Below are 15,034 nucleotides of genomic sequence, written 5' to 3'. Positions count from 1 at the left end.
TATATATATATATAGCTTATAGAATAAATTCAAACTATAGGATGAATGTTGGATTTGTTTATTTGTCGGGCTTTTTTGTTTAGCGAATTTGCAATTGGCTCATGATTTTGATGTGCTAGTTTACTGCTACAAAACAACGAAAACCAAGCTGAAAACATTGGTGGCGTGTCGATATCTTGCAAAGAGAAAATCCCTGTGTGTGTGATGTTTGTGCGCTTGTGTGACCTAATACAAGTGAAGCACATAAAAAATATAAAATATGTTATATCCAGAATCTGAATCAATGTTGACAGCTTGGTTTTCTGTTTTTTCAGGGAAACAGAAACACCTGTTTTCCCTTGTTAGCGAGATAATTGCAATTTCTATGCATCATTATATGATTAGAATTACACATTCATAATAATAGCAAGCAAAGGTAAAAATAGTTATGTAATAAGGTATAGACTAGGGAGTTTGTTATGGAACTTCTTAAAGATATACAGATTACATATGTAATAATGTGATGTGATACATTTGCTTATTGTTATCTATGCTTGATGTGTGATTTAACTAGTTGACGGAATTGTTTGTTTTATCATGTTTAGGTTGATTTTGTTATAATGTCAAAATAAGGTATTTTGCAATTCACAATTATAAATTGGATAGTTTATGTTTGGATAGAGGTGTGCTGAACATTATGAATAGAAATAAATATATACTCATTATTATGCTGGTTTTAATTTGGTTCTCGTTTTGTTGATGAAAGTTGTTTAGTTTAGTTTATATTATTGCTTTTGTTTCAATAAATGATTAAAAGTAGATTTTCTAATCATATTTATTTAAACAGATGTCTTCAATAGGTGATTACGTGGACTCTCCATCAATGGAGAATGAAGAACATATTGCTACCACTTCGGTTGCCCTTTCTGGTGAAGCTATATCAACTCATCTTCCACCATCTAAGCATAAAATTGGATCACAAGCTTGGAATCACTTTACTGAAGTGCCTAATTCAGGTCAAATGGCTAAATGTCATTATTGTGGAAACCTGATTAAATTCAAGGATGGGACAAATGTTATGACTATGCATCTGAAAAGATGTAAGGAGCATCCTGATAATCAACAACACAAAAGGCAAAAAGCATCTTCCTCAACAAAGCCAACAAAAGAGGAATTAGGTGTTGTCTCTTCACCTCATTCAATGTTTGACCAAGAGGCATGTCGATTGGAGCTTGTGAAGATGTTTGTGGGAGCAGAGCTTCCTTTTCGATTTATGGAGAATATGTTTTTTCGAAACTTTGTGAATGTCTTACAACCACAGTTTGATATTCCATCCCGCGCTACATTAAGGTGTGCAATTTGCTCACTTTATGATGTAGAGAGACAAATACTTAAAATTTTCATCGCAAAACATTGTGGGAGGGTTTGTCTTACAACGGACACATGGACTTCTATCCAAAATCTAAGCTACATGAGTCTAACTGCACATTTCATTGATAAAAAATGGAATTTGCATAAGAGAATCTTGAATTTTTGTCAAATCATAAGCCATACAAGATAGTTCATGGCTAAGGAATCGAGACATGTTTAAATGTTTGGGAGTTGAATCGTGTCTTTAGCATAACAGTAGATAATGCACCGTCTAACAATGTCGGAAATAAATTTATGAAGAAGTTGATGAATGCAAGGAACTGTTTGCTCTTGAACGGAGAATATACCCATATGCGATGTTGTGCACATATCTTGAGTTTGATTGTAAATGAAGGTTTAAAATATGAGGACATTTCTATCACAAGAATCCGGAAAGCAGTCAAGTATGTGAGATCGTCTCCTTCAAGATTGGCAAGGTTTAAGGGATGCGTTGAAAGGGAGAAAATTTCTTATAAAGGTCTCATATGTCTAGATGTGGAAACCAGATGGAATTCTACATATTTGATGTTAGTAATGGTTGTGATATATAAAAAAGCCTTTGATTTGTTAGAAATTGTCGATGCTAAGTATGTCAAAGAACTATCTAAGGCTAAAGGCCCTAGAGTACCTCTCTCCAAGGATATGGACTTTGCTAATACGGTGCTTCCCTTTTTGAGGATTTTCTATGACGCTACTATGCGTATTTCCGGATCTTCATATGTTACTAGTAATATATATATGAAGGAGATATTTGCTATTGGAAGGAAGATTCAATTATTAAGTGAGCACAATGATGCAAGCATAAAGTCAATGGGGATTAGTATGAAGAGTAAATATGACAAGTATTGGGGCAACGTTGATTGAATAAACATGATGTTACTGATTGTTGTTGTATTGGACCCAACTTGCAAATTTGGATATGTAAACTACTTTCTTGATTATTTTTTTGAAGTAGATGATGAGGCATTGAAGACGAAATTGTCATCTTATCGAGAATATGAAGGTAGGGAGGAAGGTTCTCAAAGTGTGTGAGAATCACAACCAGAGGAATATGATAATGATATACATGGTATGGGCTTCTATAAAAAATCAATTGGGCAAAGAATTGATCCTAAGTATGAGCTTGATAAATACCTTGCTGAAGAGTGTAAACCTTATTTTGTTGAGTTTGACATTCTGAATTGGTGGAAAGTCAACTCAACTAGACTCCCCATCATTTCAAGTGTTGCTCGTGAGGTGTTGGCATCCCTATGTCTACTGTAGCATCAGAGTCTGCTTTCAGCACTAGAGGAAAGGTGTTGGATCCCCATCATAGTAATCTTACACCTACAATAGTGGAAGTGATTGTTTGCAGTCAAGATTAACTGAAATGATCTCCTTTCTCAAATCTATTTGATGAGGACCTTGAAGAACTTGAAACCTTTGAGAAAGGTATGTTACAATATTTTTAGTTCTACAAACTTTGTATTGTATTTTAAATTTTTTGAAACATAATGAAATACTCTTTTTTGTAGATATCATTTCTCCAACGCTCTACGCAACATCATCTGCTAGTTTCATTAGTGTTGACAATTAAAGACATTTGTTTCTATTTTGTTTAGCGTCATTGTATTTGTAGTAAAATTGTTGAAGTAAATAGATTATTTGAGTTTAGGAATCATACTTTTAGAATATTTCGGAATTTGTTTATGTTCACCTTTATATTTAGAAAATTCATTAGCCTGTTAAGGTTTGGTGATGTGCTGAGATTGTTTGATCAACATTACCCTAATTAGACATTGCTATTTTTGTTTCTGATCCATTAATTTTATCCACTAATTTTATCTTGTACGTCCAGTCCTCTTGCACACCACAAGAGATTGATCCATTAATTGTCAGAAAATGTACAACTCTCACCCTGGGATTCTTGCTACAAACTTCTAACAACACTTCTAAGATAGCACACCACTATCTTAGATTAAGCTATTTTTAAGAAAGTATTCCTTTCTTTTACAAGTGATACAATATGATTTGAATAAGAATAAGGAAAGGTATATTGATAAACAATCCAATAACAATTCAAGTACTTGAGAACCTTTCTGAATGATATGAAAATGAAATGCAAGTACTTTGTAAATTTTCTTGTTTTTAGTGATATGGTAGTTGAATTTTCTGAGTTAATATAATGTCTACTAATAGTAAGGTGCAGTAAATAGATGAACACAGTAGATTTATCCTGGTTCCCCTTATAACCAAGGGTACGTCCAGTCCTCTTGCACACCACAAGAGATTGATCCACTAATTGTCAGAAAATGTACAACTCCCACCCTGGGATTCTTGCTACAAACTTCTAACAACACTTCTAAGATAGCACACCACTATCTTAGATTAAGCTATTTTTAAGAAAGTATTCCTTTCTTTTACAAGTGATACAATATGATTTGAATAAGAATAAGGAAAGGTATATTGATAAACAATCCAATAACAATTCAAGTACTTGAGAACCTTTCTGAATGATATGAAAATGAAATGCAAGTACTTTGTAAAAAATCAGAATTTGTTCAAAGTTGTTCAAGGTATTGATTCAAGGATTGTGAATCGTTTGATCTGAAGTTATGGGGTATTTATACTCCATAAACATCTTTTCAGATTCGTGGCCATTTACCCAAGAGGTTGATGAAAGAATACAATGATTTGGAGCCATTCCAGATCTGAAAAATTGTATTGCTTCCAGTTGTATTCGAATACAGGATGTGTGTATTCGAATACACCTCTTTGTAACGTTCAAAAATATTCAAAAATTACACCTTGTATTCAAATACACATGTGTGTAGTCGAATACAGATTGGTGAAAATTTGCCACTGACTTACTTTGTATTCGACTACAGATGGTTGTAGTCGAATACAGATATAAGGATTTTGGCCACTGACTTGTAGTGTACTCAACTACACATAGTCGTAGTCGAATACAACTTTGAGACTTTTTCTTCTGACTTGCTTTGTATTCGAATACAAGATGCTGTATTCGAATACACTTATGTATTTTGTCAAAAATATGATTTTTAAGACTTTGTTAATGTTGTTTTGACTTTTGAAAATACTTTAAATGCATATGTAAATATGACTTGTTCTCATGTAATTGAAATATTGGTTTGTATCATATACCTTTACATTTTAACATTTAATGTTTGGATTTGAAGCTTATTAATGAAGATATTTGATCTTCTTTTTAATCTTGTTGCATTGACCATAATTGTTGATCTTTGTCTTCATCAAAAACATGTAGTTTTACATATCTTCTGGGAAGGCTTAATATGTATCTGATTCTGTTTCTGATTAATTCTGATTGATCAACATTTTTGTGCCAATGCAAGGCTTAATATGTATCTGGAAAGACAGCTCCACATGCTGCTAGTTAATGAATTCCATGTTGAGATAGACTTTAATCATTTTTCAACATTCTGAAACCCAAATGAATTCCCTAATTACTAGTCAATGAATTCCAAAAAAAAAAGTCTATAGGAATTAAATAGTGCGGTTCAATTTGATACAAAAGCAGTTCGATTTGGTACAAGTAAAAATAAGTTAAAACCGGTTCAGTTCAGTTTGGAGTACTAAATCGGTTCACTAGTTTGTAGAACCAGTTCGGTTCAGTTTTACAAACTGTAAACCGGTTCGATTCGGTTTTCTCTAAACTGAAAACTAGTTCGGTTCGATTTGGTTTTCAAGCATAACTGAACTTTGCCCATCCCTAAGTAGTATAATGAGTACCTAAGAAATCATAAAACACTAAAAAAAAATCATAGATTAACCTTAAAAATACATTAAGAAACCTTAAAAGAAACCCTAATAAACTAACCTTCTCTAAAGGTTCAACAAACAAATGAGATTGGATAACCTCTACACGTTATCAATACCTAAACATAATGGAAACATCATAAAACAAATGTTAGTGAAAAAAGATTAAACCCTAACACAAAATAGTAACTTCAATTAGAAGAACAAACCAAAACAAAATACAAAAGCATATAATACCTTTCAACATAAACATTGAATAAAGAAAGAACAATTTTTTAAGATAAACATTTAATAAATTTTCTGAGATGAGAGAGCTATGATTTGGTAAAAATTTCAAAGGAAACTTACCAGATAGATTTTGTTGCATGTTTGTAGGCTAAAGTGAGACAGCAGCGATGGTGACAACAACGATAGTGACGACGACGATCTTTGAGCAACAGAGACACAAAGAGGATCGTTTGAGTCTTTGAGAGAGATGGGATATAGAGAAAGTGAGGCGGATGTGAGTGACTGTGTTGAAATTTGAACTGAAGTGAGAGCGAATTGGGATGAGCCGCTAGGGAATTGTGTGTTATTGGGCTTTTTAAAATAAATAAAAAATCCTTTGACAGGTTGTGGCTTTGTGAGACGTGAATGTGTTAGTATTGAAAGTGAGTAGTATTGTGTGTGCATTTTACATATTAATATATAATATAAAACTAATAATATTAATATATAATATAAAAATAATAATACAATTCGGTTGGGTTCGAGTACCAACGGATCCAAATTACTCATCCGAACCCGACCGTGTAGATCCATGTAAAATCTTATTTTTCACCCGCTAAACCCATCAACCCAAAGAAACTCGCCCGCAAACTTAAATTTTCTATTGGACCGGTCGGGTTCGGATATTATGTTCACCCCTATAAGACGTTTACTATTGAAGTTTGGTCAATGAAGTTTACGTCTCTGACTATATAACAATTCTCTTGTATTAGATGAATAAATTAAAATTTACATATTATAAGTTGTGTTTAAATCCGCGTGATAAGTTTTAGATTACAATAATATTTTAAAATTAATATACAAATAAGTTAACTCTCTTAGTTTAAATTATATAAAAAGATTATAATTTTTCATTGACATATCGATATAATGATTTTTTTTTTAATATTGAATTATTTATGGTACCAATATTTAGTATTTGTATTGGACCCATATCTATGCATCCTAAGAATCCATTGTTTGAACGTTGTTTCAGCAATAGATTTAGATGCGTTTCAGATTTTGCATTGCTGATTGTGGTCGTCAAACCGTTAATTTTATTCACATTCTACTAATTTTATTCAAATTATTTGTAGTATCATATAATGTATATATACTACTGTTGAGGTAAAAATCTTTTTGATGTATGTTTTAATGACAACAAGTCTTATGAAATAAATGATTAAGTTTTACGAATGGTGGTCTACTAATGATTGCACTTGAGTTTTATTTACGGTACATGTATTGCATAAGTGAACAAGCAAAAAGTCATTTACTTCATCAAAGTGCATAAAAATTGATGACAAAATCATTCTGGAAAAACAAATAGTCTTCACAACATTAATCCAAGAACATTATAGTTTACGAAGAACAAAGCCTTCTTGAATTCTAGATCGTTCCAGGCTACGAAAATACATCAATCTACATTACAAATCACCATTATTCATTACAAAGGAACAAAAGTATATACTCAATATTATTTTGGACATACTTGTCATAATTATCAACAAAGGAAAAACAATGCATGAAGAGAAAATAGCAAGATTAATCTCCAAAATTAATAGCTAAGATGAGAAAAGACAGTTAGGACAACAAGGACAATGTTGTTGTACCTTTTAGCAAAAAGCACATCATGCTTAGCCAGTTTCTAAATCCTGCTACCACATTTTTTCATACAACATAAATCCAAAAACATTCTGGTATGCGAAAGAACAAAGTCTTCTTTAAATCAATATCGTTTTGGGTTGCAAAAAACTGTCAATCTTCATCACAAATTTCCCACATTCATTATGAATGCAACATAACTAGACACAACATCGTCTTCGACAAATTCGTTCAAAGATGATCAACAAAGGCAAAACAAAACATCAAGAACAACTAATAAGATCAATCTCCAGATTTATGATTAAAAAGTACAACAAAGACAAAAATACCAACAATGCATCTCTACAAAAAGTAACATGCGTACAAAGTACTAAAGCATGACATATAACAAATGTCAAAATTCAGCACTCATACAAAACCGAAACGAAGAATGTTATGGTTTTACAAAAGAACATTCTGGTTATTCTCTTTTAAAGGCAGAATTAAACAACTAATTTTCTACAGTCCAAATCACAATTTAAAGATTGTCAAGACTGCTCAAATCAATGGTGAAGCCCATAAGTCGAGATGGATGCCTAAAGGAGGAAAACAACCTCAAGATTGATCTCCAAATTGATGAGTTGTGAGCAAGGACACAAGTACATTGTACTTACAATATTTTGCACAAAGCTCTGCATAATTCGATTGGAAACAATACCAAACTAACATTTCACATATCATTCACTCACTCATTCACGTTTTTCATCAAACCCAAAAGTAAGAATGTTCTTCAATTGTCAAGAATGTTCTGGATAACAATATAAACACATGTTTAATTGCTTTAAAATATATATAACACTTGGGAAGTGTGTCCAACGAATATATTCAATTTAAACTGAATATTCAAAATATTTTATCATCTATAAATTGAAGATCAATTGGAAGATGAAGGCAAAAGTTCAATTTACAAATTTACCAACACTTATTCAAGTCATAACAAGTCAAAAACTCTTCAAGCAAACTCCAGTTCTCTTCACTATATTTTTGGATCATCATTTACTGAGTTTTTCTTTTATTTATCTCAAACAAGTGTTGAGAAGTTTCAAGATCACAAAAACTTTTATCATACACATCATTTGCAACTCAAGTCTATCTTTTATGTTAGATTGAGTGTGTTTGTAAAAATCATTTTAAGGCTAAAAGGTGATTGTAAAAACCTTGTCTAGGTTGAAAGGTGAAGATTGTAATTAATCAAGGTGTGATCAAGAGAAAATGTGTGAAGGAGAACATTCTTAGTTCTGAAGCACATAGTGAAAATCTCATGGTTGTGAGGACTAGACTAGCTCGAGTTGGGTGAAACAGTATACTTTGTGTGTGATCTTTCTATCTCTTATCTTTAATTATTTGCACACACAAATCAAACTTCATTACAAACTAATTTATTTTATTTACTTCTAAAATATCCAGAACATTTTGGACATTTTGTTTTAACCAAGATTGATCTTGAGTTAATTTAAATTAAGCACATAAATCAAAATTTTAAAAGGGTCACAATTAAAACATTCGCTTGTGATTGGCATTGCTACTTCAATTAGTTCATAGATGAGAGAATGTCACAACCAAAGAATGAGGTAAGATAGTGTTTAGAATCTTTAGATCTATATTTAAAAAGGGATTTTTATCCTTTTGAGTTGAAGAATACGGGGTTCTAAATAAATTTTTGATGAACAAGGTTTGATCGCGAGCGTTGCACCTCTAACGATGTTTAGTTGCAACCGTTTTTCACGATTTTTCTTCACTACCTTGAAAATAGAGGGACCAAAATTGTAGATTAATCTTAATAGGAGAATTAAAAATACATTTATGCTATATCTTCTACACACTAGAAGAAACGTCTGAGGATAAATTTTTCTCTTATTACTTGTTGGTAACCAAATTGTTATCATCAAAATTAATTATGAATCAGTGTTTCAGGAGCAACTTAGTTCCAATAGTATGTCGGGGACCAAAGAGTACAGTGTTGCAACTTATCATTCAAAGTGTGTGAAGTTTAGGAATAATTTAGGTCCAAAAATTAAACGAGGAATGATTATGGATCGGTGAATTTTAGAATGGTGTGCATAAGAGCATTCAATATTAAGATCTTTATAATGAGATTTTACTTTAGGTATGGCAACCGAGGGTATATCGAAAGTGAATTTTACTTCCCCACCTTTACATTTAATTAGTTATAAAAAACTAGAACTCACTTGATCGTGCTCATTTGATGTTTACACACCAAAGAAACATGAAAAAATCTTTAAAAACTCAATATGTTTATTTTTGTCATACAATAACAATTATCTACTTATTTTAGACAAAAGAAATACATGATATAATAATGTACAATTTACAAATGATGAACACTTAAGGAAAATATCTCAATTGTCTAATTTTGAAAATTAAATGTTGAACAAACATGCATAGACAAACAACCCACCCCCGTGCAACAGCAGGGGTATAATTGCTAGCAGTACATGAAACAATGTACTGGTATTAAACATTAAAAAATAAAAATTCAAAATAAAATATTTAATTTAATAATTTTAGAATTTATAAGACTAGAACTTAAAAGAATATAAAACATGATTTTTATAACATCAAATGTGGCACAAATACCTCTAAATTAATCTCTCACATTTTTTTACTTATACAACTTGTAAAAATTTAAAAAATACTTCACAAAAAGTAAACAAATGCACAATATACTTGATTTTTCATTTTAATTAAAAACAAATCGGATGTATTTTGATGTTGAAGCATCAATTTTCCAGTAAGAAATTAGTATGGAGTATGAGTGTCCAGTTGTCTACTTACCTATAACGTGTATAAGATTGATTTCGTGAATTCCTCAACTTGCTTTAAATATTCCCAAATCCAAATCTCGTTAACTTCTTCTTTCCATTTAATCATAAAGATTTAACTTAAACAGATCAAAATTAACAACCTTACTAATTAGTCACAGACACTCTCAAGTTTACTTCATTTTCCTTCAACTTTGCATAAGAGACAAAAAAATGGGATTCTCCTCTTTGCTTCTCTCTTCATCCTCTCTGCATGGCAGATGTAAATTCAGTTTCCAATTTGTTTTTGGAGTACTTTTTTTTTTAGTACATTGGCATTGATATAGCACTTATGTTGCAATGCTAATGGTGGACCCATTGCAAAGGAGTTGATTCCAAAGCTTAATGTTGTGAAGAAAGTTTTGTCCTCCAAATTGGAAGTAAGGCTACCAGATATTGAAGTAAGACCAACTTTTCTCTCACTGTCATTTTTAATGACTTAATTGATTTCAATTCTCATTAATCACTTGTAGTTACATTTATGAATTATCTTGAATACAGGCTCATTGCCACTATCATATTACTAAAAGGGATTGGAGGGATTCAATTTGTTTTTGGAAGCATACTTGGATCTTTTCTTCTGGTAAGGCCTTGATGTCTTAGACTAAGATAAACTACTTAATTAAGCGTTTATAGTATAAGCGTTTATCATATAAACTTTATGTATAAACTATTTCTATAACAAAAGATAAAATAAAATTTAATTGGTTTTATATAAACTATACGTTGTTCCTTCAAAAAAAACTAAAAGTTATCTTGAAAACTTTTAGAAATAAGTTAAAAAGAGCTTATGATTTGTCATAAGATGTGTTCATCAGCTCTTCTAAACAGTCTCAGGAGTTTATGTCAGTAGATGAGTTTAAATAAGCAAAAAGTTGGTTGTGCAGTGTGGTATTATTTTCTCCATACTAAGGCGAATTGGTTGCGAAAGCAGTCTCTTATAGCTTCAATCTCATCGCAAGTTTACCATTACATCATCGCACAAACAAACATGTTCTAAGTCAATCCAAATAGACATTGAGTTTGAAATGTGAAGTTGTTATTCTGATTGAAGCTTTTCATCTTTTGTTATTCAATTTGTTTTTGGAAGCACACTTGGATCTTTTCTTCCGGTGAGGCCTTGATATATTAGGGGTTGTTTTGATTGGTTTATTAGAGTTTATAACAAACATTTGTACCTCTGCTTAGGAGAATTTATGGAAACAGTATATGACATGTTAATAAGTTGTTTTCAGTTTATTTTCATAAAGTTCTCAAATATACTTATGGAAACAACCAAGAACCTATACAAATAATATATACATAAGCACTTATGCTATAAACTTTCAATTGAGTTGTTTATCCAAGAGTAAGAAGAAGTTGCTATTATGATTAACAATTTTCCTTTTGTAGCTTCTGCATCAAGCGATTACGACTCCGCTTTTGTACGATTTCTATAACTATAAACCCAGCAGCCCTGAATTTAATCTACTGCTGAATAATTTCATGCTGGTTTGTTCAAATTTCTTTTCTTGATATCTTTCCAAATGGTGGTTTCATTTGTTTAAGTGCTAAACATATTGTGGTTACTTTTGGTGACAGAACACAGCAGTCTTTGGTGCATTGCTATTCTTTATAGGGATCAAGAACTCAATTCCTAGGAAGCAACTAAGGAAGAAGACTCCAAAAACAAAGACAATTTAGGAAATAGAGAAAAGATGTATGAATGTATTTTTCCAAAAGATTTTTTTGTTTATTTGTCACTTGGATCATAATTTGATTATTGATAAGCTTCCACTTTCTCTTACACTTGTCCACAAAGAGATTAAGCTAAGCTATTGTTAGATGTTAGTTATGGCCACAAGTAAAATAGGAGGGGAAAAATTGCTTGGTGAAACAATTAAAATTGTTCCATAGTCCATACTAACAATGCTGACTACAACTTTTTTTTCCATTTTAGTCTAGTAGAGTATTAATTTAAATAATGATGTTCAGAAAATTTCTTTGTGCAAGAAAGAGTTCCTAATATAATGGTGTGAAAACAAATTCAAATGATAAACATTCTAAACAAAAGGATAATTTATTTATTTATGGAGTGATATTGAAAGAGAAGATACAAGATATTAACAATAAAGTTATAACCTTGCACTCTATCTTTTCCCAAAGGAGCACTCTCCCTTTCTACTATAGCATTCTCTATTCTCTAGTTTACAACTTAATTCTTCAATACTATCTTTCACCTCTATCAATTGAGAGTTGTTTAACCAAAATAACAACTCATGAGAACCACCTAACTAACTCATTAAGTTATTAACTAATTTCTACTAATCAACTCTTAACTACTCAAATTATCCATTATCTAAACAAATGATTTCATTGATATCAAACTCGTCTCATGTTGAAATCAACACAAAAATAATATTGAGATCTTAACCCTTTAAATTTAAAGGGTAAAGAGTTTTTGATTTAACGATTTATTATTCATTTCAAAAAATTTCTTTTAAGCACTCTTTTAGAATAAGGATTAAAGACTAACCCAAGTCCAATACAATTCATTTTTTACTATATAAATCCCACATCACTACTAACTAAATTACGATTAATTTATTAACCATACTAACATTTGTCTATAAAAAAAACAGATTTCATTCTAAATCTCTAATCCAATTCAAATATTATACTAACTTAAAGTTAGAATGTTAACAATTCTTTCATCAATCTATATTACTTTGAGATCATCTATCTTTCTTGATAAATCTGAGTTCGAACCAAAAGACACTCCATTAATTATAAAAAGTAAAGTAATAGTAGAAAGCTAGCTTAAGAGTTTTCCCTCACATAGATTATTTTTTCAAGTTTGTTCAGTTTTTTATAAAAAAAATTATGTTATTACTCCATAAAATCTCGATATAAATATTTGTTTTTTCTTCCTTTCTCCCTCTTTCCTATTCGTATGTTACATATCAATGATCACATTACATTTCATACTTGGTAGATTATTTGTTGCTTATACATGTTTCCTTACAAAACAAATGATCATATCTTAGAAACAATGGGTTGGAGAGTTAAACACAAAACACCACAAACTTGAGGATACAATCTCTTCCTGATTTCACCATAAACGTCACCCACCCACTTCTTCCTTGCTAACTCCTCCCCCATGCGCATTGCAGCCTCTACTGTCCCATCCTCACTATCGTGCGCCGTGTTCACAATCCCCATTTCCACCGCTTCCTTCGCCCTAACCTTCATCCCCCTCAACAAAACATCACGCAGCGCCATCGCCGGCCCAATCTTCGCCGTCACCACGGCGGCAAAGTAGTCGGGAACCGTGATTCCGAGGTCCACCTCCGGCATATAGAGTACTCCGCGGTCGCTCCTCATGAGGACGTAGTCGTGCGCCATGGCGAGGATAAGTCCGGCTGCTGCAGCGTGACCGGAGACGGCGGCGACTGTCGGCATCGGCAGGGAGAACAACGCCGCGATTACCGGGCGGAGAGAGTCTGACATACGGCGGAGGCGGATGCGGGCTTCGCTCTGACTCCCGGCGGCTTGAGCGTACCGGAAATCGAAACCGTTGCAGAAGAATCTTCCGTGCGCGGTGGTGACGAGGGCGGAACCGACGGTGGCTTGGGAGTTGACTTTTGAAATGGCGGTGAGGATGGAAGAGAGGAGTGTGGGGTTCAGACGGTGTTGTTCGTCGTCGTGGCTTGTTAGGGTTAAAATGAACAGTGAACCTCTTTTCTCTAATGTACACATAGTTGTGTTTCTTATGTGCCCGTTTGAGATTGAGTGTTTTTTGTCGTGTGAAGAGAACGAGGGGAGTGGAAGATGTTTTTGGTGTTCATGTTAAGAAATGGTCAATTAAGTAATTATAATATATTTCCTTACTCCCACAATAATAACTATGATTTTCTTTTTTTTTTTTTGGCTCAAAGATGTTTCATTAATAATCATGTCTTCAATAGAGTATGGTATCTCTACCAAGATATAGAAATGAGGATAAAATCTCTTTTTTCAAGTGCAAGACTGAGAGTAATTTCATTTGTCTCTCTCTTAACAAACTCAACACGAGAGTTTCTATAGATAGAAGAAAAATAAATTTACATTGTATATAGCTACCTTTGAGTTCCATTCAAAGTCCACATATTTCAACTACAACTTGTGCATCCATTTAAGCGCGGATAGTAAGCCGAGGACTTCGTCCTCGTGAGCCAAACATTGATATGAATATCATTTTGATTTAGCCAAAACAAATTCTCCATGTTCATTCCTTATACACATACAAACACTCAACTTGTTTGCTTGAAATGAAATAGCAACATCAATGTTGCATTTCGTTATGCCTGCCTCTGGTTTCCTCCAAATAGTTATTGGTTGGACCTCTTAGTTGTTACGACATGATTATAGGTTGTTTTGAAAGCAGTCCAATCACTTATCAACTTAGAAGCTCATGTGAATACTTTATTGTTCGTATCCACAATATTATGCTAGCATTTGTTATTACGTTGCTTCCAAATACTCCAAATGATAGAAGCAAACTGATCGGACTCCTTGTTGGGTAGCTATTGTAAAATTCTGAAAAATGATTTTGGATACATCCGAGCTTTGAACCAAAACATAAAAGATAACTTGTGAAAAGAAAAACTTTTGCAAAATATTTATATTGTTAGTACAAGTAAAAAAATATGAGTATTATCCTCTTCTTCACGGTCACACAATAAACAAATTACTAAGATAATCGACACCTTATTGTTGTAGCCTCACTCTAGTAGGAAACATTGCCTGCAAATGCGCCAAATTAAGTTTCTTATTTTTGGTATAGCACAAAGACGCCAAATAAGATTTCGTTGTCCAGGAACGCTCTAATGGGAGTCATCACTAGCATCATGAAAGGATAACCTATATGCACTCTTCGTTGAATAGTATTTATTTATTTCAATAGACCATATCCTTCTATTATTAGTGACTAAAGCAAATAATGGGGTATGCAGAATTTTTGTAATAGTTGTTGTATCAAAAAGCGAACATATGAGAGGGAAGTTCCAAGACTTGGCATTTGAATTGATGAGGTCCCCTGCATGTAACTGTGCGCCACGAAACTCACCATCCATAGGTGCTTCCAAGATAGTTCCATCGAGCAACCATCTCTAATTCCATAGTGGTATATCATTACC

At 32.5% G+C, this 15,034-nt stretch overlaps 2 protein-coding genes and 1 pseudogene across 2 annotated transcripts; 2 read left to right on the top strand and 1 right to left on the bottom strand.

The window, feature by feature from the left end:
• Window positions 1-826: 826 nt before the first annotated feature.
• Window positions 827-2,253, top strand: LOC140920096 (zinc finger BED domain-containing protein RICESLEEPER 2-like). The gene is made up of 2 exons (XM_073367411.1): window positions 827-1,329; window positions 1,599-2,253. The coding sequence occupies exons 1-2, from the start codon at window positions 827-829 to the stop codon at window positions 2,251-2,253; spliced, it is 1,158 nt and encodes a 385-aa protein (XP_073223512.1).
• Window positions 2,254-8,606: 6,353 nt separating this feature from the next.
• LOC101499265 (uncharacterized) lies at window positions 8,607-11,702 on the top strand (annotated as a pseudogene).
• A 1,004-nt stretch (window positions 11,703-12,706) lies between these two features.
• Window positions 12,707-13,867, bottom strand: LOC101495230 (enoyl-CoA delta isomerase 2, peroxisomal-like). Its single transcript, XM_004497780.4, has one exon. The coding sequence runs from the start codon at window positions 13,614-13,616 to the stop codon at window positions 12,894-12,896; it is 723 nt and encodes a 240-aa protein (XP_004497837.1). The 5' UTR covers window positions 13,617-13,867; the 3' UTR covers window positions 12,707-12,893.
• Window positions 13,868-15,034: the final 1,167 nt, after the last annotated feature.

This window comes from Cicer arietinum, chromosome 4 (assembly GCF_000331145.2).
Source record: "Cicer arietinum cultivar CDC Frontier isolate Library 1 chromosome 4, Cicar.CDCFrontier_v2.0, whole genome shotgun sequence".
NCBI lineage: Eukaryota > Viridiplantae > Streptophyta > Magnoliopsida > Fabales > Fabaceae > Cicer > Cicer arietinum.
This window is presented reverse-complemented; position numbering and strand designations above follow the sequence as displayed.